The 25,816-nt window shown below is 45.8% G+C and overlaps 1 protein-coding gene across 1 annotated transcript in view; it reads left to right on the forward strand.

Moving 5' to 3' along the window:
• The window catches only part of GALM (galactose mutarotase), a 41,078-nt gene extending 21,023 nt beyond the window's left edge, over positions 1 to 20,055 (forward strand). The window contains exons 5-7 of the mRNA XM_016218993.2: positions 16,463 to 16,604; positions 18,038 to 18,212; positions 18,826 to 20,055. Of these exons, the coding sequence (XP_016074479.2) occupies positions 16,463 to 16,604; positions 18,038 to 18,212; positions 18,826 to 18,903 (395 nt within the window). The 3' untranslated portion in view covers positions 18,904 to 20,055. The remainder of the gene's footprint in view (positions 1 to 16,462; positions 16,605 to 18,037; positions 18,213 to 18,825) is intronic.
• Positions 20,056 to 25,816: the final 5,761 nt, after the last annotated feature.

Genomic DNA, 25,816 nt, shown 5'->3' on the forward strand with positions numbered 1-25,816 from the left:
AATGAAAACAAGTAATAGCTAGCCTGTACAGTCCAGTCCTTTCTTTCCCCTCACAGTCAGTCTCTCTCCACTCCCCTCCCTTCTTTACATTTGTTTTCTACATAATACATTAAAGCAATACCGTGAGATAACTGGGATTCAGAAAACCTGGATGCCTGCAGGTCTCAGTTCTGCAGCCCACCAACTACGCCCTTGGATGAAAACTCTTCGGGCCTCATAACCTCATGTGTGAAATCTCATTAGATGAGTTGAACTCTGAGGTCCCGTCAGTTTCTAACACTGACTCAGAGACCACATGGAACCTCTAGCCCAGATCTTCTCAACCAGGGCCTGTGCTTGTATGTCTGGGAAGATGATGAAGAACTTCAAGGGACTCATGAGCCCCTGAAATTCTGTGTCAAACCTGTGTGAGTTGGTTGTGTCATCTGAGTCCACAGAGGGGTTGTCTGGTCTTTTTACTTCCCTCAAGGTAACGATAGTTTATGATTTTCCTGCTATGTATTATTATACATAAATGTCATCGTTTTTGCAAATAGCAATAGTTTGTTTTCCTTTTTATAATCTTCAGAATGGTTTTTTTTAAAAATGTTTTTGTTGTTGTTAATCACAATTAGATTTCCTGAAGGGAGCTGGAAGGCTAGCTACAGGAGAAAGATGATGCACCGAAGAAAAAAGTAACCTCCCCAGGTTTTCCCCAGAGGAGCAACAGCAGCCGGGACTCTGGGTTGGAGGGCCAGCTTTTCTGTTTCTGCTTGATCAGATGAGTGAAATTGCTTTCTGGTATCCACCAGCCCTGGTGCAGTCCGGAGTGCAGGCCTGGCTGTCAATCTGTTGAGTGTAGGAGCCGGCAGGCGTGCTGGGACCTCCGTGCAGATGGAAAGCTAGGGCCTGGTGTTCTGGTTTCACTCTTAGCTCTGCACTTCTGCAGACAATTTCCTCTAGCTCCAGGCCCACTCCCCGTTTCTCCTTTTCCCATTCTCCATCACCAGCTGATATCAAGTGCCTCCTATGTGCCACGTACTATGCCAGCCCTGAGGAAGCAATGTTGAGTGAAAAAATATGGAGAACATATAGCCATGTACATAGCACAGGTCTTGTCCTCAGAGAAATAAAGCCAGAGTTAAGAAAAGGCTTGAATAACATTAAAAAGGGGGGGAATCATGATATTGGGTCGTATGGCAAATATTTACCCTAGAATTGTTTCTTCTCTGACAGGTCCCTCCTCAACAGTGTTCAAGGAAGTCAATACAGAAACTTTAAGGACTTCTCCCGGTAGCAGCGATACTCTCCAAGGGGGTGTATTACTGAATCACTCTATAAAAATCCCAAGAAGAGTTTTATGAGGGCCCAGAATAACTCCCAAAGCTCCTTGTGTTCCCTGCTAGAAAACACATCACTGCTGCAAGATTGGCAGGCATGAGCCAGCATGGTGGAAATTTGGCAAGAAGCTAGCTCAGAAATTAGCACTTGGCCAGGCATTGTGTAATTGCTATGAACATTTTAGACTAACATCAAGTAAATGTGTCAGGAGAGTTATTTGCTGGAGCTCTAACTACCACCCTTGGAGAGCTGATGGTTTAACAACCTCTTGCCCCTGCCTGGACAGGAGCTGGCCCTAGTTCATACCTGCTGCACAGCTATCCTTAGGGGTCATTAGAGGTCATTGTGAAGGGGCTGAGAGGTAACTGTGGGCTTTGCACTGTGGGCTGGAAGGCTGACTCAAGTGAGTTCTCGGAACAGACTTGCATACAGTTCAGCTAACACTTGTGGAGCAGATACTGGTTGCTACATGCTGCCCCGGGCACTGGGCATAGATGACTGAACACTATCTCTGCACTTGAGAAGCTTCTCATGTGCCCAGACCTCACTAAAAGACCATCCAGCCCAGCCGGGTGTGTCTCAGCAGTTGAGCGTCGACCTAGGATCCAAGAGATCAAGGTTCAATTCCTGGTCAGGGCACATGCCCAGGTTGTGGACTTGATCCCCAGTGGAGTGCATGCAGGAGGCAGCCAATCAATGATGTTTCTATCTCTCTTCTTCTCCCTTCCTCTCTCTGAAATCAATAAAGATACATTAAAAAAAAAAAAAAAAAAGAAGAAGAAGAAGAAGACTATCCAATGTGGTCAGGACAGTGATAGAGATAATGCCCAGGGGACTAAGGAAGCACAGAGGCAAGGGTAGAGGAGGTTTTCTCGAGATTACCCTGAGCTGCAAGACAGTTCTTAGTGTCTGTAAAGATCTAGCAACAAGGAGAGTGAAATTACTAAAGCACAGAATGTGGGAGTGGGGGTGGGCTGTTGAGCCAAAAAGGTAGAGAAGCAGTTGGGCAGGGTGGTGGCTAGGGTGAGACATGCAACACCTAGGGTGCAAAATTTAAGGCAGCACTCACTCTCAGGGTTGTGTACCTGCTGGGTCAGCACCTGAGAGTGTGTCCTTAAATTTTGCACCCTAGGTCCTCACTTGCACCCTGGTCTCAGCCCTGCAGTTGAATGCATTCATGGTGGACCTTCTATGCCATCCAAGGAGCTGGGACTTATCTTTACATCATGGAGTGCTTTGAAGTGTTTCAAGCCAGGGGATTGCCCTAGCAAGACTGGCGTTTTAAAAATACTGCTCAGCAACTGTTGGAGCTAGGGCTTGACTGAAGGCCAGTGAAGAGGCTATTTTAGTAGTCCAAGCAAGAGCTGAGGACCTAAACTAGAGGGAAGATAGAAAAAACATAGTTTTATAACAGTATTTAAGAGGTAAAATCAGGAGGCCTGAATTGAATGCAGTAGACGAAGGAACAGTGTGGCTGTATGGTGACTCCTAGGTTTCTTGGGGAGCTCTTGGGCAGTAGAAATGGAGATACTAAGTGAGTCATAAACAGAGGAGGAAGATGGGGCAGGGAGGGACTGGGGGAGCTAGGGGTTTGGTGTGGAAAATATTTGAGATTAAGGTGCCTGTGGGGCATCCAGGTGATGTCCAGCCAACAACTGGACAGATGGACACAATGTTAGGAGAGAAATGAGATCAACATGTACTTTGTAGGGGAAGCCATGTGGACTTTCCAGGGAGGGGCCTTACGTTGAAAAGAGCAATAAGTGGTCTGAGGATCCCACCCAGGGGAACCCAAGAAAACCACCAGCAGTATGTAAGGTGCAAGAAAGGCTCACATTAAAGGTGCCAAAGGAAATGGTCAGAGGAAAAGGCAAAGAGAGAGAAAGGGTGGCCAGAAGTCTAGGAGTGACCAAGAACATCACTATCCCACAGAGGCCAAAACAGGGAGCACATGTGCTATCGCGGCTCTTCCCGCGGACCCCATTTCACAGAGCGGGCTGGTGGCAGACTGTGACAGTTGGAGGAGTAACTGAAAGTGAGGAGGGGGAGGGAGGGAGTGCAGCTGATGAGCAGTTCTGAGCCAAGGCGACTTTCTTGGACACAGAAACCCAGGCCCCACCCCGGTGATTCTGATTCATTTGCTTTAGCACAGGGCCCGGGAACCTGCACATCTAAAAGCCACTGGCATTGAATATGCTTTCAAAACCTTGTGAAAGGGCCCAGGCAGTGTGGCTCAGTTGGCTGAGGGTAGTCCTGTGCATCAAGAGGTCACCGGTTCGATTCCCGGTCAGTGCACCTGCCAGGGTTGCAGGCTTAATCCCCAGAAGGGGGCGTGCAGGAGGCAGCTGGTCATGCTTCTCTCTCACTGATGTTTCTGTCTCTCTTTCTCTCTCCCTTCCCCTCTCTGAAATCAATAAAAACATATATTTTTTAAAATTTTTGTGAAAGTTACAAGAGAAGGTGCCTCCATAAGGTGGAGATGTAGGACCAAGGAAGAGGTTTTTTAGGGCTGGCTGAGGGCAAGTGAAATGTTTGTGTGATGGTACCGAGAATCCAGGTGAGGAACGAGACCCTGGTTGGCTGTGGCCTCAGTTGGTGCTCCCGTGGGTTTTCTCCAGTTTCTCCCAGCAGCATGGAGTGAGGAGCTGAGAAGGTGGATTGTGGGATGATCCAAAGTTGGGGTTTCGTCAGGTGGGAGGGGTAGCAGAACAGGGTGTAAGGTGAGTCAATGAGAGTGTCACTAACCAAGTGGCAGGTAGTGAAGGACATGAGGGACCCGATGGGTGCCATGGCGGGGGGCCCTGCGGACCTGGAGGACAGGGCGGCACTCAGGAGGAGGGCAGCTCTAACAGGAAGGCTGCAGACAGACCGTGGGTACAACTTTCAGATGGCTGCAAATCCCTGGGTGCCATCTTGATGGGGGTCTAGGCTGGAAAAATTTCCTGCATGAAAATTTTCTGCCCAACTGTGAAGTAAAATTGTCTCCTCACCTGAAAACACCAAGTAACTGGGTTTAGCACTCCCTCCCCCACTGCAAGTCAAAGTAAAATCAGAAAATACTCAGTGGAAAGGAAAAAAAAACCAGCAGTAGAATAAAGCGGCAGACCCAGAAAGCCTCAGCAGAGGAAGGGGAAAACTGCAGCAGAGACAAGCTTTGACGCTGTGTGATCTGTGAACATTTATAGAAATGTTACTTCACCAAAAATCCCAAGGTGCTTCACTTGCCAACCACTGGAATGAAGTCAAAATTCCCACCCAGGGTGTTACTTTTAATTATCATTCTCTTTATGTTATTTCCTAAAATAATAACAGTCATCCTAGAGGTGATTTAACCAAGATGGCTTAATTAGGTGTCAGATGACTACCTGTGGCCGCGAGCCCCATTACTCTGGCTTCCTTGTGCAGATTTGCCCGGCTGTTCTGAACCTGACTAGATAGGAAACATAATTGGAACAGCTGGGCTGGAAGCACAGCTGGGCCGTCCCCATGGAGACCAGGCTCCAGTGCTCTTCCCATTGCCCCAGCATCCCTCCCCTCCCTTTCTTTGCTGAGATGAATGCATTGCACATCTGAGCCTGGGTCTCCCTTAGATGACTCCACATCAGTGCCTTTTGCCTGTAATGTGCACACAGATCACCTGGGAACTTGTTAATATGCAGACTCTGGCTCAGTTGGCCTGGGGTGGAGCCTTTGGGTTCATGTTTGTAAGGATCCCTAGGGGATGTGGTGCTGGATCCACACTTTGGGTAGCTATTTATTTATTTACTTATTTATTAAATATTTTTATTGATTTCACAGAGAGGAAGGGAGAGGGAGATAGAAACATCAGTGATGAGAGAATCATTGATCGGCTGCCTCCCGCACGTCCCCTACTAGGGATTGAGCCCGCAACCCAGACATGCACCCTGACTGGGAATCAAACCCCGATCTCCTGGATCCTAGGTCGATGCTCAACTGCTGAGCAACACTGGCTGGGCTTGAGTAGCTATTTAAAAGGCTCTACAAAGCTCCGTCTAGCCTCACGTGACCCTTTTTGCTTTTTCCTTTTGGCACCTATTTGTCCCCATTTGCTCCCCTCCTCAACAACCGTTTCCTCCTCCTGCCCCTTTAACTACCTTTATTTCTCTCCCCCGCTCCACACTTCACACACCCAACTCTGACCCTCTCTTATCAAAAGCCATTGTCTGTGGGTCATTCTGCAAAGAGCTGCTCTCAGCCAATGGCCTCCATAGATAAGACAAGCTAGAAATATGACTTAAAAAAGAGGGAGGAATGAAATAACCAAATATTATGGTGTGTCCCTCAAGGGAACAACCTGCTTCATTATGTTTGTCCCATGAGCCAGTGGCCCTAAGCCCTGGAATGTCACAGTTGGAAAGGACCTTATCTTCTCCAACCACCACCCACTTGTCCAGTATTTGAATCCCAGAACGGTGGGCCCTGTCGGCACTCCGGTGCCTCTCAGACACGAAGCTCATCAGAAATGCCTTTCTGATGTTGAACTGAAATCTGTCTACCTAGAGCTGAGCCCCACTTGGGCTAGTTCTTGGATCCCAGCAGAGTAGGCTCCAGGCCGTCGAAGGCAGCTACCATGACCCCCAAGTCTTTTCTTCTTTGGGCAGCACCTCCCCAGGTCCTTGACTATTCTTCTTATGCCATGAATTGACCATCTGGTTCTTCTCTGATCCCGCTTCTGCGTGTCTCACTGCCTGTGATGCCGGTACTGAAAAAAGCAACCGAAAACTGTCTCCACCTCATTACATTCTACATGACTCCTATTGAACCGACTGCCAACCACATCCTTAAAGTCATTTTCACACATGCTGGGGCTCAGCCACATCTCCCTAGTCAGTAATAATTGCAGTCATTAGACTTAACATTTATGGGAATTAGTATAACAGGACGGTTAGGGGCCCAGGCTCCAGAACCAGACTGCCTGGGTGTGAAGCGCTCTCCAGGAGCCGTCTAATCATTAGCTGTCACCATCAGGATCACCATCATGGTCATTGTCATCACTGTGCTAAGCAGTTTGCCTCCATTAGCTGTTTTAATCCTCATGACAACTTTATGAGCAGGGGCTATATTATCCTAATTGGATAAGTGAGGAAGTGGAATCTTAAAAGATTGTTTTGTGCCCAGGTGTAGCGTTACAATCTAAACCTAGGCAGTGTCCTTTGTTTTTCGTTTTCGTTTTTGTTTTTTGGGGACACAAGTGCAGGGCCTTTTCTGTTGCTGTTATCCATAAATCTCCCCTTGCCGTCATCAGCGCTTTACCTCCACTCTGCACTGTCTTTTGGATTCCTGGTTCTGCCGCCCGAGGGACTGCCTCCCAGTTTCACTTTCCTGCTGTCTTAGTTGGAGAAGAATATCTTCTATATCTTCATCTAGATCACCCACAGTCCAGAGGCCACTGGACAGCTCCTTACAGATTCTGCTCGCTGCGGTCCAGGTGCTCAGTCCCCAGAAGCTTGGGAAGTTCGCTGAGACACCAGCCTTGTAACTCGGTCAGAGAAGCCTGGCAGGTGGCTGAGAAAGACTTGTATTTGAATATATCTGTGTCTGGCTCCTGGTGGGCATGCTTCCTCCTCCCTTTCAGGTCTCCATTCCAGAATTCTCCCCAGGACAGAGCTCCTAAATTTGTGGTTTGTGGAATTGACCCTCTGGGGCAGGCCAGATGCAAAGAACAAGTAGAATGTAGGGACTGCAGAACACACATCCCAGAGAGGATAACAGTCACATGGTGCAGAGGGTGACATCTAGAAGGCTGGCCCCGCACGTGAGGCTCCCAGCCTCCGACTGCACCTGCAAACACAGGACTTCTGTGCTCCCCCTGAACCACAGAAGGCCGAGCTGCTGTGATGGGGCCCACATTTCTATGTAGGGGGAGCTTGGGGCAGCAGTCTTCATAAAAGGGGGACTGGGGCACACTCTGAAACTTAGACTGCATGTTTATTTGGGGAAATTTGCAAGAAGGAAGAGCACTGATGGAGATCAGAGGGGCTAAACCCCCCACATAAAGCCATTCCTAGGTGCTGCCACTGTGCCAACTGACCAGAAAGGCTGGACTGGTTTCTCCCCTCTCTCCTTTACTGGTTCCCTTCTTTGACCCCTCGCCGTTAACATAATTTGGCTATATTCAATTAACAGCCTTTTCATGGTGTCAGAATGTCGGCCACCTGTCCCTGGTGTTCCTCTTGTCTTCCTGTGAACTGTGGCTATGGGAACCTTGTTCTTAGAGGAGAAAAGGCCATGGGTCTACCATGAGCCTGAGTTCCCCAATCACACGATTGTCGCTGGAGCCTGCCTGAGCTGCTGTGAAGCAGCAAAACAAGCATGCGGGGAAATTCTTCTGCCCTTTTGTAACCATCAAGCAAACCCCAAACACTGTCTGTCCCTGTGGTGATGCGGAGGGGCTGCCCCTCTCACAGTAGAGCCTTCACAGCCATTGGCAGACTGAGCTGGGTGGAGTCAAGGGGATTTGGAGAAGGCGGTCTTGGTCTCACAGCTCGCCCTAGCACTCTGCCTGCTTTGGGGCCTGGGTGCCCCTGCGTGCCATGGAAACTGATGGGGGCAGGCGAGGGCATCCAGCCAGAAATGGAAAATGCCTCTGACCTTACTGAAGTGGGTCCGTGTCCTTGATATGACCTTGAATGGCTGTTTAAAAGGACTGATTTTGACGCATTATCATGAGGAAAGCACAGTAGTTAAGGGCATGGACTCAGAACCTGACCAGTTTAAATCCTTACCAGTTCCGTGAACTTGGACCATTAATTTGAGCTCTGCAGTCTGCATGTGTAAAGTGGAGATGATATCGGACCTATCTCATTGTTGCAAAGATTAAATGAGGTGATACATGTAAAGTGCTTAGAGTAGTTCCTGGCATTTAGTAAGGGCTTTGCAACTATTAACTGTTGTTATTACTATTATCATCCTAATCGCCGTCATTACTCAGTGTTTAATATGTACCAGGCACTGAGCACGTTGAACTGCCTTTTGAAATAGGTATTATGCTTCAGTTGAAGAAGCAGACATTTGGAGAGGTCAGGCAGTCTGCACAAAGTTAAACAGGCGATTGGTGGAGCCAGGTTTCCCTGAGTCCAATGTCTGCTGTTACCCCCTCGGCTACAGTGCATACTCGAAGCTGTATTGCTGAGGGCCTCCTACAGACTGGGCAGGGCGCTGAGCACCTTACATGCCTTATCTTGTTTAACTTCCATAATCCCATGAGGTAGATACCCTTCTTATCTGCATTTGACAGATGAGGAAAGCAAGGTTCAGAGAAGCTGAGCAACCTCCACAAATTTTTACAGCAAGGAAAGCCAGGATTTAAATCCAGGAGTGCCTGGCTTTAAAATCCATTCCAATATCTATTGAGTTCAACTGCCAAACAGGTGAACAGGGTGCTCCTGGAAGGCTGAAGACAGTAATTGGCGATCGTGACTCCTGCTATCCGCTGTAACGCAGGGACACACAGTTGCCTAATCAGCCCCATTTTCTGAGCTGTCATTAGGGGCAATTTCCACTTCCTCTGATGCTTCATTTTCCTGCAGTTTCTGAAAGCTGCTGATTTGCTCAGATTAAGACAAGCTTCTGTGCCTTTCACGTGACAGCTTGTTGTACGTGCTACAAGAATAAGGAGGAATCACAAGCAGAAGGCCTTGATGTGCTATGCGAAGCCTTCGTTGCAATAGGAGGAACCTTCTGGTAGCCTCCCAGCCTGCATTTCTTCACCAAACCCCAAGGACATGTGACTGCCTCATTCCAAATGTGCATTTCAGTATCAGGTCACGAGAGGGCAACTTGTTTGGTGCTGAGCAGCAGTGTAGGCAGAACATATTCACCAGCCTGGAGACCAGCGCTTCTTAACCAGGCGCTCGTGGGCTGGGCTTCGGAGGGCCTGGGAGCGTTCTGTACGTGCGTATGCATTTTCCTGGAGAAAGAGCCCATAACTTTTATAATATGCTCAAAGGAGCCCATGACTAAAAAAACCAGTTTACAATCCATTGCTCTAGATTTTAAAATCACTAAGAAAAGAAGCTTCAAAAACAAAACACCTGAATTTTTTAAATGAAAATGGCAATGCCCCCTAGAGGCAGGAATGCACGTTTCTTTTGCATGAATGATTCATGCTATAATGGACAATTGTGGTCTCTGTTCTCTGTATTTCTGGAGTGTGTGTGAGTGAGAGAGAGACAGAGAGAGAGACAGAGATGTGTCAGATTCTAGCCTACATAGAGGACCTCCTTCATAGCATCCTATCAAGTAAACCTCACAATATCTGTATTAGGTAAATATCAATATTAACTCCAGTACATAAATGGGGAAATTGAATCTTACAGAGGCATACAAACTTACCCAAGGTCAGTTAGTAAGTTTATCTAAATTCTAAGATGCTGCACCTAGATTTATAAATCAAAATATAGGATAAATTATAGAAAATAATTTTTAAATAATATACTTTATATTTTTTAATATTGCTTTTTTAAGGGAGAAAAAAAATATTGGAGAAATTTTCTTCCTACCTCCCCGATTTTTCTAGAAGCCTATACCAGATTCCCCCCCCCCCTTTTTTTTTCTCTGTTTACAAAATAATTGTTAATTGTTATTTTAAATAGGACTTCCCTGTCCTAAGGACTGTCTGACAGAGCTATGATTTTATTCCTGCAATGCTGTTATTGGGTTGTGTGAAAATGAGATAGAAAGGGACCTGCCAGGAAGGAAGGGACTAAAAATGAATGAACTTAGAGAACTGGTGACTCTTGCAGTGACCATCTGTTCATCTTCTCAGAGAGTCAGGCATGAGGGCCACCAGGCAGAGAAAAAAGCTATTTCAGATGATGGGAAATTAAAAGCTTTGAATTAAAAATCACCCCAGGTGAATTTTTCTCAGTCAGACACTGAGGAAGTGTTCATGCCCAGATGCTGCAAAAAAAGCCATTTCACTGAGTTAGTGTTTGGTCAGGAATCCACAAGAACTAATTCACCTTCAACTCCGTTTCCTAAGTCTTTTGCCCCCAAAATTAAATCAGAGCTTAGAGCCCATGGAATATGCATAATATAAATGCATCTTGCCTGTGCCCCAAGCACAACATCACGGGTGGCAGGAGTCCATTCCTGTGCTTGTGCCCTGTCCAGTCAGCCAATCCCCACTTCCCTTCAAGCCCAGGCTTCTGCCCTGCCGCTGGAAGGCCTTTCCTGAGCCCCACGGCTGCACTAGGTGCTGCTTCTCCCTGCTCCGCCAGAGCTCCTGAGTGCCCCTCACTGCCCTGTCACACTCTCCTGTAAGTTTTTATTCTGTGTGTGTCTCTTTGACCAGATTCTAGACTCCCTGAGGTTAGTTTAATACCTGGTATATAAAAGATGCTAAAAAGTGAGTAACCTAACAAATTTGTATTTGTCTTTTCCCTATCCAAAAGTAATTGCAAGGATTAGTGTCCTTAAGGTAGAATCATTTAAAAGCACTTCTATGTTGAAAGGGGGGTGGAGAAGGGGCATGTTAACCTCCTGCCAGGACTTGTCAAGTCAGTGCTAAGAAGTGAGAACATCCAAAGTCAGTATGCTAGTTATCTATTGCTATATAATAAATTATTTCGACATTTCATTTATTCTCTTTGTTTCTGTTGGTCAGGGATTTAGACCAACACAGTATTTTGCCTCAACATGTGATGTCTAGGGCCTCTCCTGGAAGATCAGAACTGAGCACTGGACTCATCAGGAGGCTCATTCACTCACATGTCTGGTAGCTGATGTCGGCTATGGGTTGGGGACTTGGGTGGGGCTGTCGGCTTGAACACCTTACACATGGCCTATGATGTGACTTAGCTTCCTTAGAACATGGCAGCTGGGGCCCAAGTCACTTCTTATTCCTTGCTCATGTCACTCTACCACTCTTGTCATAATTCCTGATTATTTCATTATTTACATTGATGACCCCTTGACCTCTCACTCAGCTTCTTTTTTTTTTTTTTTTTAATATGTCTTTATTAATTTCCGATAGAGGAAGAGAGCAGGAGAGAGAGAGAGAGAGAAACATCAGTGATGAGCGAGCCGTCACTGATCGGCTGCCTCCTGCACACCCCCTGCTGGGGATCGAGCCCGGCGGGCCTGTGCCCTGACCGGGAATCGAACCTCAGTCTCCTGGATCCTAGGTGGAAGCTCAGCCGCTCACTCAGCTTCTTGACATCCTCTCTTCCAATGACCTTATCTTCTACCCTTCTCAATGCTCACTCCTATGGTCACTGGGTCGGACCCTTGACTTTGCCTTTACCTCTTATCGCAGCCTTCCATGATCACTATTTAAGAAGTCTATCAGCGCCAATAATCCTTCAGTGCTACAAAAACCTATAATCTAAGACCTTACCACCTTTTCACCATCCCTCGCTTCCTCACGACCTCATGCCCCCCAAATTCAGTCACAAGTCCATCATTCGAATCACCCCTTTGCATATGCTCTCAACTCCCTGCCCCCCCCCCTTTGTATTCTCCTAACAAAACTCAACTCTGATTAATACCCGCCCTCCCCCCAGTAGGCAGCTACTGGTCTCACTCTAAATCCATGACAGTAACCTCAAGTGGGTCCTCAGTGGGGCTGCTATCAGACTTTCCCCGAAAAGGTGAAGCAGAAATCCGCCTCCCGCTGCTCCTGTGCCCTCACCTTTGGGCCGGGGCCCACCCCCCACTGGGCATTGCTGCTCAGACCTAATGCACACCCAGCCCATCCGCAGGAGGAGACATCATCCTCTTTAGGAAACAGCTCCTCTCTGCTGACACCCCAGCTCTCTGGTGGCTTCAAAGCCGAAGTCTGGTGATGCGACATCCTCTCTGAGGGCACCCTTTCCATTTCCGCCGCGCTTTCTCTGCACTCAGCGCTGCAGAGGGAGCTATTTTGACATCTCCTTCTATTCTTAGCACCAGAGCACAAAGTTAGAACTGCACATTAGTGAGAAAAACCAAGAGCATTTGGGGGTGGAGGTGGAAGGGGCTGTAACCAGGTCACTCCAGGGTAAAGTGGAAGCGCTTGAGTAGGCGCCGGAGACTTTGACAAGAGGAGGATGTGTCACCTTGGGCAAGTCCCTTTAGCTGGACCCCAGCCAGCCTCATCATCTGCAAAGTGAAGGGACTAGATGAGGTAATTCCTGAGGCTCTTTCTGGACCTTTCACTCTGACTTTGTCACCGGGTGCTACACCATGCACACTTGATCCTGTTTTTTAGAGCCTTTACTTCATTCACTCATCAGTTTTTCCATCCAGAAAGACTCTGCTTTATGCCCGGAGGGTACAGAGATAAATAGAACACAACCCTGGCCCTCTAGGAGCTCACATTCCTTGTAGACAAATAGCTTGATTGACACAATTCTATAATTATGCCATAATGTGATGAAGGTTTGGGGGGAATGCATGTTTAAAGTGTGATGGAAACAAAGTAGAAAAGAAGATTAGTTCTCACTGTGGAGGTGACAGCCCTTCCCCAAGGAAATGGCATTAAAGAGTATTCTTTTTTCTTTTTTTAAAATCCTCACCAGAGGCTATTTTTTTTCATTGCTTTTCAGAGAGTGGAAGGGGGAGAGAGAAAGAAAGAGAGAGAGACAGGGAGAGAGACAGAGACAGAGATATCGATGTGAGAGACACACACCGACTGGTTGCCTCCTGCACTCGCCCCGGCCGGGCGGGATGTGCCCTCGGCCGAAACCAAGCCTGGGACACCTCAGTCCACGGGCCGACGCTCTGTCCCCTGAGCCAGACAGGCTGGGGCCAGGGTATTCTGAAATGATCCCGTGGACTCTGCCCGAGTGTGGTGGGTGTCGGAGGCACACAGAGGACATTCCGGTTATGAGCAAGGCCCCAAAGACAGGGTGAACCTGGGGACGAATTCCAAGTTTTCTATGTCTAACCATTAGGCACATGAAGGAGTGTGGCAGGGCATGAGGTTGGAAAAGAGAGATTGGAACTTTTTCTCTCATTTGGCAAAAATCTCATCTTAGAATTATCCCAAGTTTCTCATTTTTTAAGTCAGGACGTCCCTGCCGTTCTTGAAGTCTTACCCCCTCTAGCCTCCGCTCTCTGTTATATATGTTATCCCAAAATTCGGCCCTTTTACGTATGTCATCCTCCTGTATACGTTCAAGCAAAACATGGATCAAATATTTCCATGTACAGTAGGCAGCAAATAATAGCAGCTCCCTTTTGCAGAGAGAAAAGCTAAGGTAAACACTGATTCGTAGATAGATCAGTATCAGGTAAACAGACTGGAAACATGCCCTGGGTCCTTAAGTCATGAAAACTCCATGACTTTCTTTTTTCCAAGTCAAGAGAAATAAGTAATCTTGTCTGACCTAAGCAATCACATTGGGACTGTCATAAGGGTTAGACTTTGAGCCAAGTATAGCTTTAGGAAGAACTAAATATTGTGAACACCATACAAGAGAAGAAAACATAAAGTACCACTTAGCATATGGATTGGTAAAATTAAAATCTTGAGCCCATGAGAACAGTTGCTTCTTTTTCCAAGTGTAACTGTTTCATAAGGAAACAGTGTTGCTTTTTTAAAAGTCAATGTGGGAGGTGGTTGGTCACCCAGACTTCACAGGACAATAGGGCCCAGGTGGGTCACGACCAAGATTTGGCCTTTGGCCTTAGAGATCCAAAAAGTTCAACTATTAATTCTTCCAGAATAGATCAGGGATTAGAGGACTGAGCCTGAACTCAGATGAGGTCCACGTTTCTTTTATAACCTTTATATTGTATCTCTAGCACCATCTACTGGAAAACGAAAGTGCCCTTGTTAAAAATGCTTTGAAAGCGTCAGAAACCCAACTCAGCAAAGAGAAAAGAGAAAAAAGGGGAGGAAGGAGAAGCTAGGCAGAGCCTAAGAAACAGAATATGAAGCATATTATATTCAAGTTACTTACATATAGATGTAACCACTATAGCAAAAATACACTTTCTACATGATCTGAAACACACACACGCACAGATCATATGGTAAAAGATTTTAAAAAAGCAGTAACTAGAATTCATAAACACAGAAAGCAAACTAAGAACACTTAGAGCATATATATGTCATACTAATGCCATAGAAACAAAGTCTCTCAGATGGAATCACAAGGCAAAACCCACCAGAATGCTGTGTACAAACCAAGTGACTGAGAAAGGTTGAAAATATGAGAATTCAAGAGCACACCAAACAAACGAAAGCCCCAGTAGCAGGGGTTTCAATCTTAACATCATTAAAGGCTGATTTCTGGACAAAAATAATTAAAGTAAATAAAAGAAAACATCTTATAATGATAAAGGATGCAATTCACAATGAAAGTTCACCAAAAAAATGAGCATTTCTAAGCTCATAAAGAAAACAGAACAAAACTTTTAAAAAATAATAGTAAAAATAAAAAAACAAAAGAAAAAACAACAAAGACAAAAAAGGAAGGAAGGAAGGAAGGAAGGAAGGAAGGAAGGAAGGAAGGAAGGAAGGAAGGAAGGAAGGAAGGAAGGAAGGAAACATAGGGCAGCCCTAGCGGGTTTTCTCAGTGATTAGAGCATCGGCCACAGCCTGAAAGGTTATATATGTATAACAGATGCATAAGCGTAGTAAAAATATAATGATATCATTGCTATTACTTGCCTCTTTCAAATATATTTAATATACTCTTACAACCGGGGGATTTTTATGAAAACCAAATAAGAAGAAATAAGCAAGGAAAACATAAAAGAAATAACTACACCATCACATGACTTCCTCAAGCAGCACATGGAGCTGGACAAGCCTGGTCTTACACATTCCGCTTCGCCCCTGAGGTGGCACAGACAGGTCTCCAGCCTGGGGTAAAAGCAGCCGCCACCATCCCCGAGTTGGGGCCTCCAGAAGGCCTGGGCGTGGGGAGGAGGCGGGGAGGAGGGGAGCACTCGGATGCCCCCAGGTCCTTGATGGGGGAGAAGAGGCCACCAGCCCTGTCCGGACGGAGAGCCCACTAGAGAGCCATCCTCCGGCCTCCCGGCAGTGCTGCCTGTGGGACAGGCCGGAAGGGCGCCCAGCAGCAACGCAGGCCGTGCTCGGCGACCCACCAGCTTTCCTGAAGTCTTGCTTGCTGTCTATGAATGGGGCAATAGACACGTCATGATACATCAACCTGCTGATGCCAGGTTGTTCTTTGTTGTTTTCCTAAAGAGAATCACTTCCCCAAACCCCCCTGAGACGGCCCTGTGCGCAGGAGCTCCGGCGCAGACGTGCAAACCGTACCCGACTGCACGGTCTAGGCCCTTGGGGCTCCGGCGGCAGAGAGAGTGCGCCTCGCAGCTAAGACGACGGAGACCCATGGAGGGCTACAGCTAGCCCCCAGGACTGTCGGGGAGGGTGAAAGGCTGTGCGATAATCGGACAGAAACAGTGCCCACGTTCCCACCGCAGGGTCAGGTTCCCGTGGGGACTGCTGCCTGTCTGGCGCGGAAGCTGCTGGCACAGCCGTTGTCCCAGGGCCGTGCCACCTTTGCCTGGACTGGTACTTAGAAGAGGATGTGCCCCACCCCGTGTACCTCTGTGCAGAGTCTGACATTGAGCCCCGCCTGCCATGAAATCTGCGCAAGGCGAGCTTTCGTTTCCTAGGCCCCGTGCGGGGGGATGAAGGCTGGAGAAATCACCCCGCAGTAGCAACCACTTGCGGAGCAGACCAGCACACAGTGGGGCGGGGGGGCGGGAGAGGGGGCAAACCAAATGAAAAGACCCTTCAGCTGAGTCTGAGAGCAGATGGCCCCGGTTTAGGGAGAACATATAAATCAGCTGGTGGAGAGCCCTGGGCCCCTGCAGCACTAAAGCAAGAAATGTCAACAAAGTGACTGACTCAATGGTTAGGACAATCGTCATCCCGTATCCTACTTGGCCCTTAATGGAAATGATGTGTTTTCTTGATCTTTGTATTTTTTCACATGTGAATGATCCTGAATATTATGACTAACTACATTTGCAATCAATAGCATCTTACAATTTTTAAAAATCTAGCAATTCATTCTCCTTCTTAGGATCTGAGCTCCCGTCTCCTTTACAAATCAAAGTGAAGGCTGAGAGGGTAGAACCAGTGGGTCTTTAGACCACCACGTAAAAAGATTTGATTTGGGCATTTGCCACCCTTTTCCCTGACTCTTCCCACCAGGAGAAGTTGCTCCGGTGCAAGGAACTGCATTTGACCTGAGGAAGCCCGTGGAGCTTGGGAGACACCTGCAGGAGTTCCACATGGATGGCTTTGATCACAATTTCTGTCTGAAGGGATCTAAGGAAAAGCACTTTTGTGCGCGGTAGGTACTTTTTACTTCCTGCCTCAGCAGGAGAGACAGCAACCCCTGCTTGAGGAGCTTCTCCTCTGTCTTCGTGAATACCATTTACTATGCTACAGGGACCAAACACCACAGCCAATGTCTTTCCAAAGCTTGTATTCCATGGGCGAGCTCTGCAGAATTTTCCAGTCCCCCTCCCCACGTGCCATGATCCCTGTGCCCCTGCCTGGCACCCCGTTGCTCTCCATCTCTGCCTGTTCTATAAGGCCCATTTTCTGTTAGGAGCGCTAATGCCTCCTGACTGAAGACACTCCGCCTTCTTTAAACTCCCAGAGCCCTTGCACTTCCTTGGCTTGTGATTTCTGCCCTGCCCACGTCCACGGAAGGCTGCAGGCTGCACCTCTGCGGCCCTGCAGGCACTGTGTGCATGCTCCCCCCTCACTAAGTCCTGAGTCCCTTCTGCCAGCTTATCTCTGTGAATCCCTGCCTCTGCCTAACACCTAAGCCATGCTTGGCACTAGCAAATGATCCATAAATGTGTGTGGAATGAATGCATCTTCAATGGCGCAGACAAAATGATTCAAACTCTAAGAGAAAGAAAACTTAGAAGCCGCCTTACCCGGGAGCCCAGCACCAAGGCCCCAACTGTGTCCTCTCAGCTCCAGCCTGCTTCTCCCCTCTGCCCGCGGCTCACACTCCTCCCCCAGCTGCCCTCACCTGAGGAGACCCCGCCTTCTCGCCAAACCTCCCATTCCCAAGCCTCTTTCCCTGGCCTGGTTGGCTACACACTGTGGGGATGTTTCACTTCTCGGAGACTGTGAGACCCAGGCTTTCTTTACCTATATCCCTTTGACTCCAAGTACAGGACCAGGTAGGTACTCACCTCTGTAGAGGCCTGGTTTGGGGGGGCGGGGGGGAGGAAATAGTGAATCTAGCAGGAACCTCAGCAGATGTGGGGAGAGCCGACTAAAGAGCACAGGCCTCTCTAGTCCCAGGGAGGGGGCCCTTTAATGTAGGGAAGTGTCGCTTTCGAAAAACAGCTGGTTGCTTTGCCAGGCTGAGCAGAGCGCTCCAGCTCTTTATGAGAAAGAATCGCAGCACCTCTGGGGCTCTAAAACTGCCTCCCCCCAACCTGGCTGCCCCAACACATACACACATGCACACGCTTGCACGCACACACATGCATGCATCTGGCTGGGGTGAGTTTGTCCTTCCCCAGAGAAACCAAAGTCAGAGAGAGAAGTTGCTGTTGAAGATTCTCAAAGCCTCCCCCGAATGCCCGGCCCAGGAGGCTGTGAGAAGCCCCCGTGATGCTAATCCCACCTTTGTCTCCATTTATCTTGTCCTGACTCCTGACTGGGCCCAATTCCTGTCTCAAAGCTGCCTCCCAGCGGCTGCCCGGCCCCGCCTGCTTTCCCACCCCGGGCCTCTGTGCGGTTTGGCTTTATCCCCAGGGTCCTTCACGCCGGAAGCGGGCGGGTCCTGGAGGTGTACACCACGCAGCCCGGGGTCCAGTTTTACACGGCCAACTTCCTGGACGGCTCGCTGAAAGGCAAGAGCGGAGCCGTCTATCCCAAGCACTCTGGTTTCTGCCTCGAGACCCAGAACTGGCCTGATGCGGTCAATCAGGTAAAGCTACAGGCCGGCCTGTTAAGAGTGGTGGTGTGTCCAAGGTCACACTATATGATAGAGGTCATGACACTCGAGTCAGTTGTGATTCAAAAGTCCATGTGTGTTCTCTTCTCCAAGTCATGATAGACACAGGAAACACTTAGCCAAGTTACTAGCATGGCATTTACATGTTTTTTAAAATATCTATTTTGTACCTTCAAAGCCTTTGTTCAGTGTTTCTCATCAGTACCTACTCGTTTTCTGCACTTTTAAGATGATCCCTCATGTCTTCTCTTCCTATTTGCTTCCTCATAACTCTCTTTTCTAGCTATCTCCTAGGGTAATGAATGCTCTGCAAAGTGCCCTATATGATAAGACTCTTGCAGCTTGCACCAGAATATAAATCAACACACAGATTCCTTCAAGAACGTCTTGCTACGACGTGTGCTTACTGATGTAGTGGATTTTCATTCTGGCTCACATTCTTTATCTCATGGGAAACCAATAATAAACAGTTCTCACATTGCCACCTGGTGCACAGGGCTGGTCTAAAAGCCAGTCCAGAAACCATCCTGGGTAAGGGTGCGACCTGAGCTGGCAGAGTGTAACCTGTGTTTGTTCCCCTTCACAGCCCCACTTTCCTCCCGTGCTGCTGAGGCCTGGTGAGGAGTATGACCACACCACTTGGTTCAAGTTTTCTGTGGCTTAAGGTGTGAAAATATGATCTGCTCCAGGGCCAGGCTGGGAGCGCCTTCTGCAGCCTGTCTCCTATTCAGAGATGAGATGAAGATTTAGAGGCTTTAAAGTGATCCTGTGAATTAAAATCATACAAATGGTAGCTGTCATGATAACCAGTCTACTGATCTCCTTTCCAATGACTGGCTCCAGGTCAGGTCTAATGACCAGCCCTATTCTGTGTAGCTAAGAGGACCCAGACACCAATCATTATCCGAGCCCTAACCCTAGCCCAGATATAGTGCCTCGACCCCCATGCTCTGTTGGCTCCATCTCCACACCTCTCCTTTCATTGAGCCTACTCTCTCACTCACCTTTTTTCCCTTCTCTACCTCCTTGCCCTTGAGCATCTCTTTGGAATTTTCAAAGGTCACATTAGTTCACTCAGCTTGCTGGCAGATAGACCTCTCTGCCTAGATAAGGCAGTAGATGAGTGAGAAGTGAGGGGGCTGACGCTTAAAGAAGGTAAGTGACCCCCTAAAGGTACATAGCTGGGAGCAATTTTAGCCAGGACTTGGTCAGGTCATGTGAATTCAAGTCGCCTTCTCTGCTCCCCTTGTCTGCTGAGCATTCCTGGGGTCACTCATGGGCAAAGCAGGGGCTGAGCCTTATCTGTTAGAGCCAGCCTTTCTTCCCAGATTCACTTTTATAGAAAGCATTAGTCTGAGTTTGATTAACTGCCTCTGAGCCTTAGAAGTGGTGTGACTTAGTGTCCAGGAAAGAATCTGTAATTTTGACTCTCTGCCTTTGAAGTTAACTGATAAAGTCCAGCCCAGCCAAAGTATGGAAGAAAGGAAGCCATGGAGTCAGGAGCTGTGTCAGTGTGAGGAGAGGGCCTTACCTGAGGATTGCACATTGCACCTGGAACAAATGTATGATGTGGATGAAGCTGGGGCTCCCTCTTTCCCTGAAGAGTTGAATCAGTGATGGGTTTGGGTTGGTGATTTTTAAAGAAATGTATCTTTTATATACTAGCAATCAATTGAAATAAAATATAAAAACCTACACCTTCAAAGACTCCATTTCTTCACTTATCTTTAAATCTGTCAGGCATGGATCTTTAGTAAGTGGACCAAGGATATGGTGTGTTCTGGGTTCTACTATGCTCTCCAGTACGAGTGCCAGCATCTTCCTAGAGGAAAGCTGGAAAGCGACCTAACTGGTAGCCTGGTGAGCTTCCCAGACTTCCTCTCTCTTAGCAACCACTATAAACCAAAGATAGTGTTTATTTTTTAATTCATTTCAACATGGATTTTCTGAGTACCTATTTTGCACACAGTTCTCTGCTGTGTCTATTAAGGGAATTAAGAGGTAATGTCTAAGATGAAGTATGTTCCCTCGGGGGTATCACAGTCTCTCTGGGAGAGACAAGACCAACAGTAGCAATTCAGTGATGTAGAATTGCATTGTCACATGGCTGGGAGCCCTGAACTAGTACTAACTTTGCTTCTGGCATTTACTTTGTGGGCAGACAATCTGATTTCACTTGGCCTCTGATTTCTCACTTACAAGGCAAAGTTTTCCTCTGTTCTAAAAAAAGAATTGTTTTTATAATAAGCCTAGCCTAGAGTAACCCAAATAAGGATATTCAACTTTAGGACAGTGAAAATTACTGGTATTTTGTGTTATGAAAGACAATAAAGAGGCAAAGTTTGTTTGATTGTCAAGCCATAAGTCTGATGAAGGTAAAATTTGAGAGAAATTGATCTTTGGTGATGGTAACCAGTCTATTCTTTTTCATGAAACACACACATAAAAGAGAACTTGATGTGCTTGAGAAAAGATACTACATAGTTATGAGACACGTAGAGTATGATGTATAAGCATAATTGTAGCATTTTATGATGAAATCACTGAAGGTGTCAGCAAGAAACAATTTTACAGTCTAACAACTGGACGCTTTGCTCATGTGAGATGGTGAAAACAAACATGGTATTTAGTATGAAAAACATGTAAATACAGCCTGGTTGAAAATGCAAATATCCACTAAAGCGCAATATACACTCCCTCCCAAGAAGAAGGAGTCCCTAGGAGTCCAAACCTTCCTTATCACACACCCCCACCCACAACCAGGTTAGTGCTTTATTGTTCTGAGTTCTGATCCTTCACAGGTGAGCATTCACTGATTTCACTCAATGATCTGTGGAATCCTGTTTCAAATTCATAGGACATTAAGTTCTTATCATTAGCCGTAGGATTTTCATTATTCCAATTTCCACTCATTTTGCCTAACAAGAAAGATGTACTATTAAATAATTGCACAAACACTGCTATAAAGACTAAGATGCCATGCTGTGGAGGTTAAATTGTTGTGACTATGGCAGTCCAACCTCATCAGACTAAAGGAAATTAGTGTCAATGAATAAATGGATAGTTTGTGAAAAGCAGAACATGAGCCCTAGGTTGAGCGTCAACCTAGGATCCAGGCGATCGGGGTTCAATTCCTGGTCAGGGTACGTGCCCGGGATGCAGGTTTGATCCCTAGTCAGGGGCGTGCAGGAGGCAGCTGATCAATGACTCTCTCATTGATGTTTCCTCTCTCTCTCTCCCTCTCCTTTCCTCTCTCTGAAATCAATAAAGATATATTAAAAAAAAAGCAGAATATGAGAAAATACAAGACTACCAGAAGACAGGAGGGAAACACAACATATACCCTGTTCCCTAGCCAGGTCCCATTACCAATTCTAACTATTAAACAATTGGATCACCAGTTTGCAAGGGCCTATTTGGGCAGTTTTGACAGGAGTGCAAACCTTTTCCAATCAAGGTATTTATTTTCTCCCTCTAAGTTCCAACTTCTCCAATTACCCAAATTATAAAGTCTCAGATGCTTTGGGTAGCACTTCAGCTGTAGCCAAGAAAGGTGCTCAGCAAATCCTCTCCTCAAAAAGGCAACTATAATGCTGAGGGAAAAACTGACAAGACAATTTTGTTGCTTTGGAAACTGACCAAAAACATACAACAATCTGAGATGTGTTTCTGTTTGAAAAACGGCTGAACTTTGGGTAGGAACAGTGGGAAACTGTGGTGTTCTTGCCTGAGGCTGTTCCCATTCCCCTTACTTTCCCAGCTCAGTCACTGTGTTCTGCCAGGACAAAACAGAACATGAGGCCCAGCAGGTTGCTGTGGTTGATGGGGAGCTCACTCAGTTTGGAGTGGTGGGTCATACCCATGTCCAAAAACCTTATCAGTGCAATGGAAGTATAATGATTTCTGTTATGCGAGCACGGAGGGCTGATGGCTCTGTTAGCCTGAGGTTGCAGTCATGATCAGAGCAAGCAGGTTCTGCCTAATCATGCTGAGTACATGCATAGAAGAGGGTACAACCTATTCACACACTCCTGGCCAACTCTGAGGGCATGCAGGTGCAGAGAAAATAAAGAGGGGCTCAGCAAAAAGTAAAGCCAGGACAGACTTGAAAACAACCTAAACACTGAATTTACTCTCTACCTACACAGATACATCAGCAGAGGGGAAAAACCTGACTGGTTGAGGTGTTTCTGTCCAGTTAATGGCTGACCACTAACCTATGCAGACACAGGGCAACCCCCAAGAAAGCTGAGCTTAAAAATAAACACAAGATTTAAAAAATAATAACCAAAATACTAGAGATTATAAAAAAGAACCAAGTGGAATTCTGAGGCTGAAATGTACAATAACAAATGAAAAGTTCTCTAGAGAGGCTCCAAAGCAGATTCAAGATAGCAGAACTGCAAGATAGATTAATGGAAATTATCAAATTTGAAAAACTGAGAAAAGACCTGAGGCGTGTGGGACAACATCAAGTGCAATGGGAGTCCAAAAAGGAGAGGAGAAAAATATTTCAAAAAATAATTTTGGGCCCGGCTGGGCGTGGCTCAGCGGTTGAGCATCGATCTATGATCCAGGAGATCTCAATTCCATTCCCGGCCGGGCACACGCCCAGGTTGCGGGCTCCATCCCCAGTTGGGGGCATGCAGGAGGCAGCTGATCAATGACTCTCTCATCATTGATGTTTCTCCCTCTCTCCCCACACCCTCCTTTCCTCTCTCTGAAATCAATAAAGGTATCTTTTTTAATAAAAACAATAATTTTGGGGGAAAACTCTCCAAATGTGATGAAAACCATTAATCTATATATCCAGAAATCTCAACAAACTCCAAGAAAGATAAATACAAAGAGATCCCCACCTAGATATGTCTTATTTAATGTCAAAAAAACAAAGAAAATCTGAAAGCAAGAGAAAAATGACTCATCAGTACAGGGAACATCAGTACAATTAACATCTGACTTCTCATCTCAAACGATGGACCAGGAGGCAGTAGAATGACATGGTCAATGTGCTTAAAAACCAGTGACTCCATATCACCCAAAACAGCCCTTCAAAAGTGAAATTAAAACATTTCCAGATACACAAAGAATGAGAGAATTCATTGCTAGCTGACCTGTCTTACAACAAATACTAGAGGAAGTCCTTCATGCTGAAAAAAAATTAGATGGTAACTCAAATCCATGGAAAGAAATGAAGAATATCAGAAATGATAAATATGTGAGTTAAAAAAGTATTTTCTCATCACTTCTTTAAAAGATATAAAATTGTATAAAACCACACTTATAAAATGGTATCACTGAGTTTATAATACACATACAGAGCACAAGGGAGGAAAGTTCAGAAAAAGAAAATATTGGAGCAAAATTTCTGCATTTTACCAAAATATTAATCCGAAATAGACTGTGATAAATTAAGATGCAACTACTAAGGAAATAACTAAAAACTAAAGTAAAAAAAAAAAAATCAAGAAGTTAAAATGATAGATTAAAAAATATTTAATGTAAAAGAAGGCAGTTGAAGGAGGAAGAGAAAAAGACAGGAGACATAGTAAACAAAATGACAACTGTAAATCCAATCATATTAAATGTAGATGGTTTACACAACCCAAAAGACAGTTTGTCAGACTGAATTAAAAAGCAAGATCTAGTAACCAACTATATATACCAATAAGCTGAAAGTAAACATGGAAAAGATATACCATACAAATAGTAATCATCAGAGAACTGGAGTGGCTATTTTAATATCAGACAAAATAGACTTTAGAACAAGAAATATTACTAGATAGATATTTTACAATGATAAAAGCATTAACACATCAAAAGATTTAACAATTATAAACGTTACATATGCACCTAATAGAGCTTTAGAGGCTTTGAAGGAATAATTGTGATCAGAGGCCATGCCTGGAGCAGCATTGGTATTGGGCACAACTCAATAGTTATGATAAATACCACTTGAAATTTCCTGAACGTTACCTTTTTTTTAGATGAATATTTATCTGAGCACAGTGACCTCTACTGGTACTAATATAAATGAAAATGCAGTTTCTGAACCCATTTCATAGAAAAGTTCCATTTCAGCATAGGGTCATTTGGTTAGAGAAAGGATCAGAGAAACCTAGAAAACACATTAACAGAACCCTGCTTTGAATCACATGTGAGTGCTACTAACTTTATTATAATAGCAATAAGCCAGGCCAATCCATTCAATAACTATGTTTACTATGTCTCAACTAGGCTAAGCTGGCTAACAGCCCCTACCCTCCAACAGTTTTCAACTCTGGTTATATACTAGAATCAGCAAGGGTGTTTTTTGGATTTTAATGCCCAGGCTTCACCCTCAGCAATTTTGGTTTCATTAGGTTTTAAAGCTCCTTGGGTCCTAATATATAACCAGGAATGAGAACCACTGCCCTAGAGTAAAAGCTTTCCCCATTATTCTCTCATAAAGTCCAACAGTGTGTAAGTACGTAACTGTGTTCAGCTAGAATTTGCTTCCTAGCTTCATGAAGCACTTCCTCAAGAATGAGTCACAGAGAAACTATCTTCCTTGTTAAGGCCCTGCAAACCCTATCAATAATCCTGGCACCCAAGGTCTTCAGAGAGAATTATTTTGAAGATTGTAAACACTTGAAGATACATGTCTAAACCAGGGATTGACAAATATTTTCTATAAAGGGTCAGAGTATTTTAAGCTGTGTGAGACTTACAGTCTATTGTAATTACTCAACTCTTGTCATTGTAACATAGAAAGTCATAGACAATAGGTCAATGAATGAACATGACTGTGTTCCCATAAAACTTTATGGATACTGCAATTTATTTGTTTTTAAATATATCTTCATTGATTCCAGAGAGAAGAAAGGAAAGGGAGATAGAAACATCAATGATGAGAGTCATCAATTGGCCACCTCCTGCACGCCCCAAACTGGGGACAGAGCCTGCAACCTGGGCACGTGCCCTGACTGGGAACTGAACCCCGATTGCCTGGATTCTAGGTCGATGCTCAACCGCTGAGCCACGTCCGGCCAGGCTGCAACTTGAATTTCACATAATTCTCATGTCCTTGAAATATTATCTTTTTTCCCCAACCATATAAAAATGTAAAGACCATCTTAGCTCATTAGCTGTATGAAAACAGCAGTGGGCCAGATCTTGCCTGCAGGCACTACTTTCCTGAATCCTGGTCTAACAAATAGCCAGCACTCTGAAAGAACAGAAAAATTAATGCATAGCATATTCATCCTTAGGCAAAGGGAGCAGTGCGTTCTTGTTACAGGAGCCCAGGAACTCTGGCAATTGCCCTCTTGACCATGACTGAGATAAACTGGCCCATCTGCTTTGACCTGTGCCATATGTTATCCCTACAGCCAGACTTTTTTATCCATGGCTATAAAAGGATTCATCTTCTGCAATCCAGATTTCCTGAAGATATGTTACAACCCAAAATAAAAATAGGATCTTTGTATAGGATAATATCCAGCTACCTTTAAGCTTTAGTCACTAAGATCCATCCCCTTTAGTCAGGGAATCTAGAGGTGGAGACCATATAACCTCAGGCAGCAGAGTCATGAAAC

The sequence above is a fragment of the Miniopterus natalensis genome, chromosome 13, assembly GCF_054644295.1.
Source record: "Miniopterus natalensis isolate mMinNat1 chromosome 13, mMinNat1.hap1, whole genome shotgun sequence".
NCBI lineage: Eukaryota > Metazoa > Chordata > Mammalia > Chiroptera > Miniopteridae > Miniopterus > Miniopterus natalensis.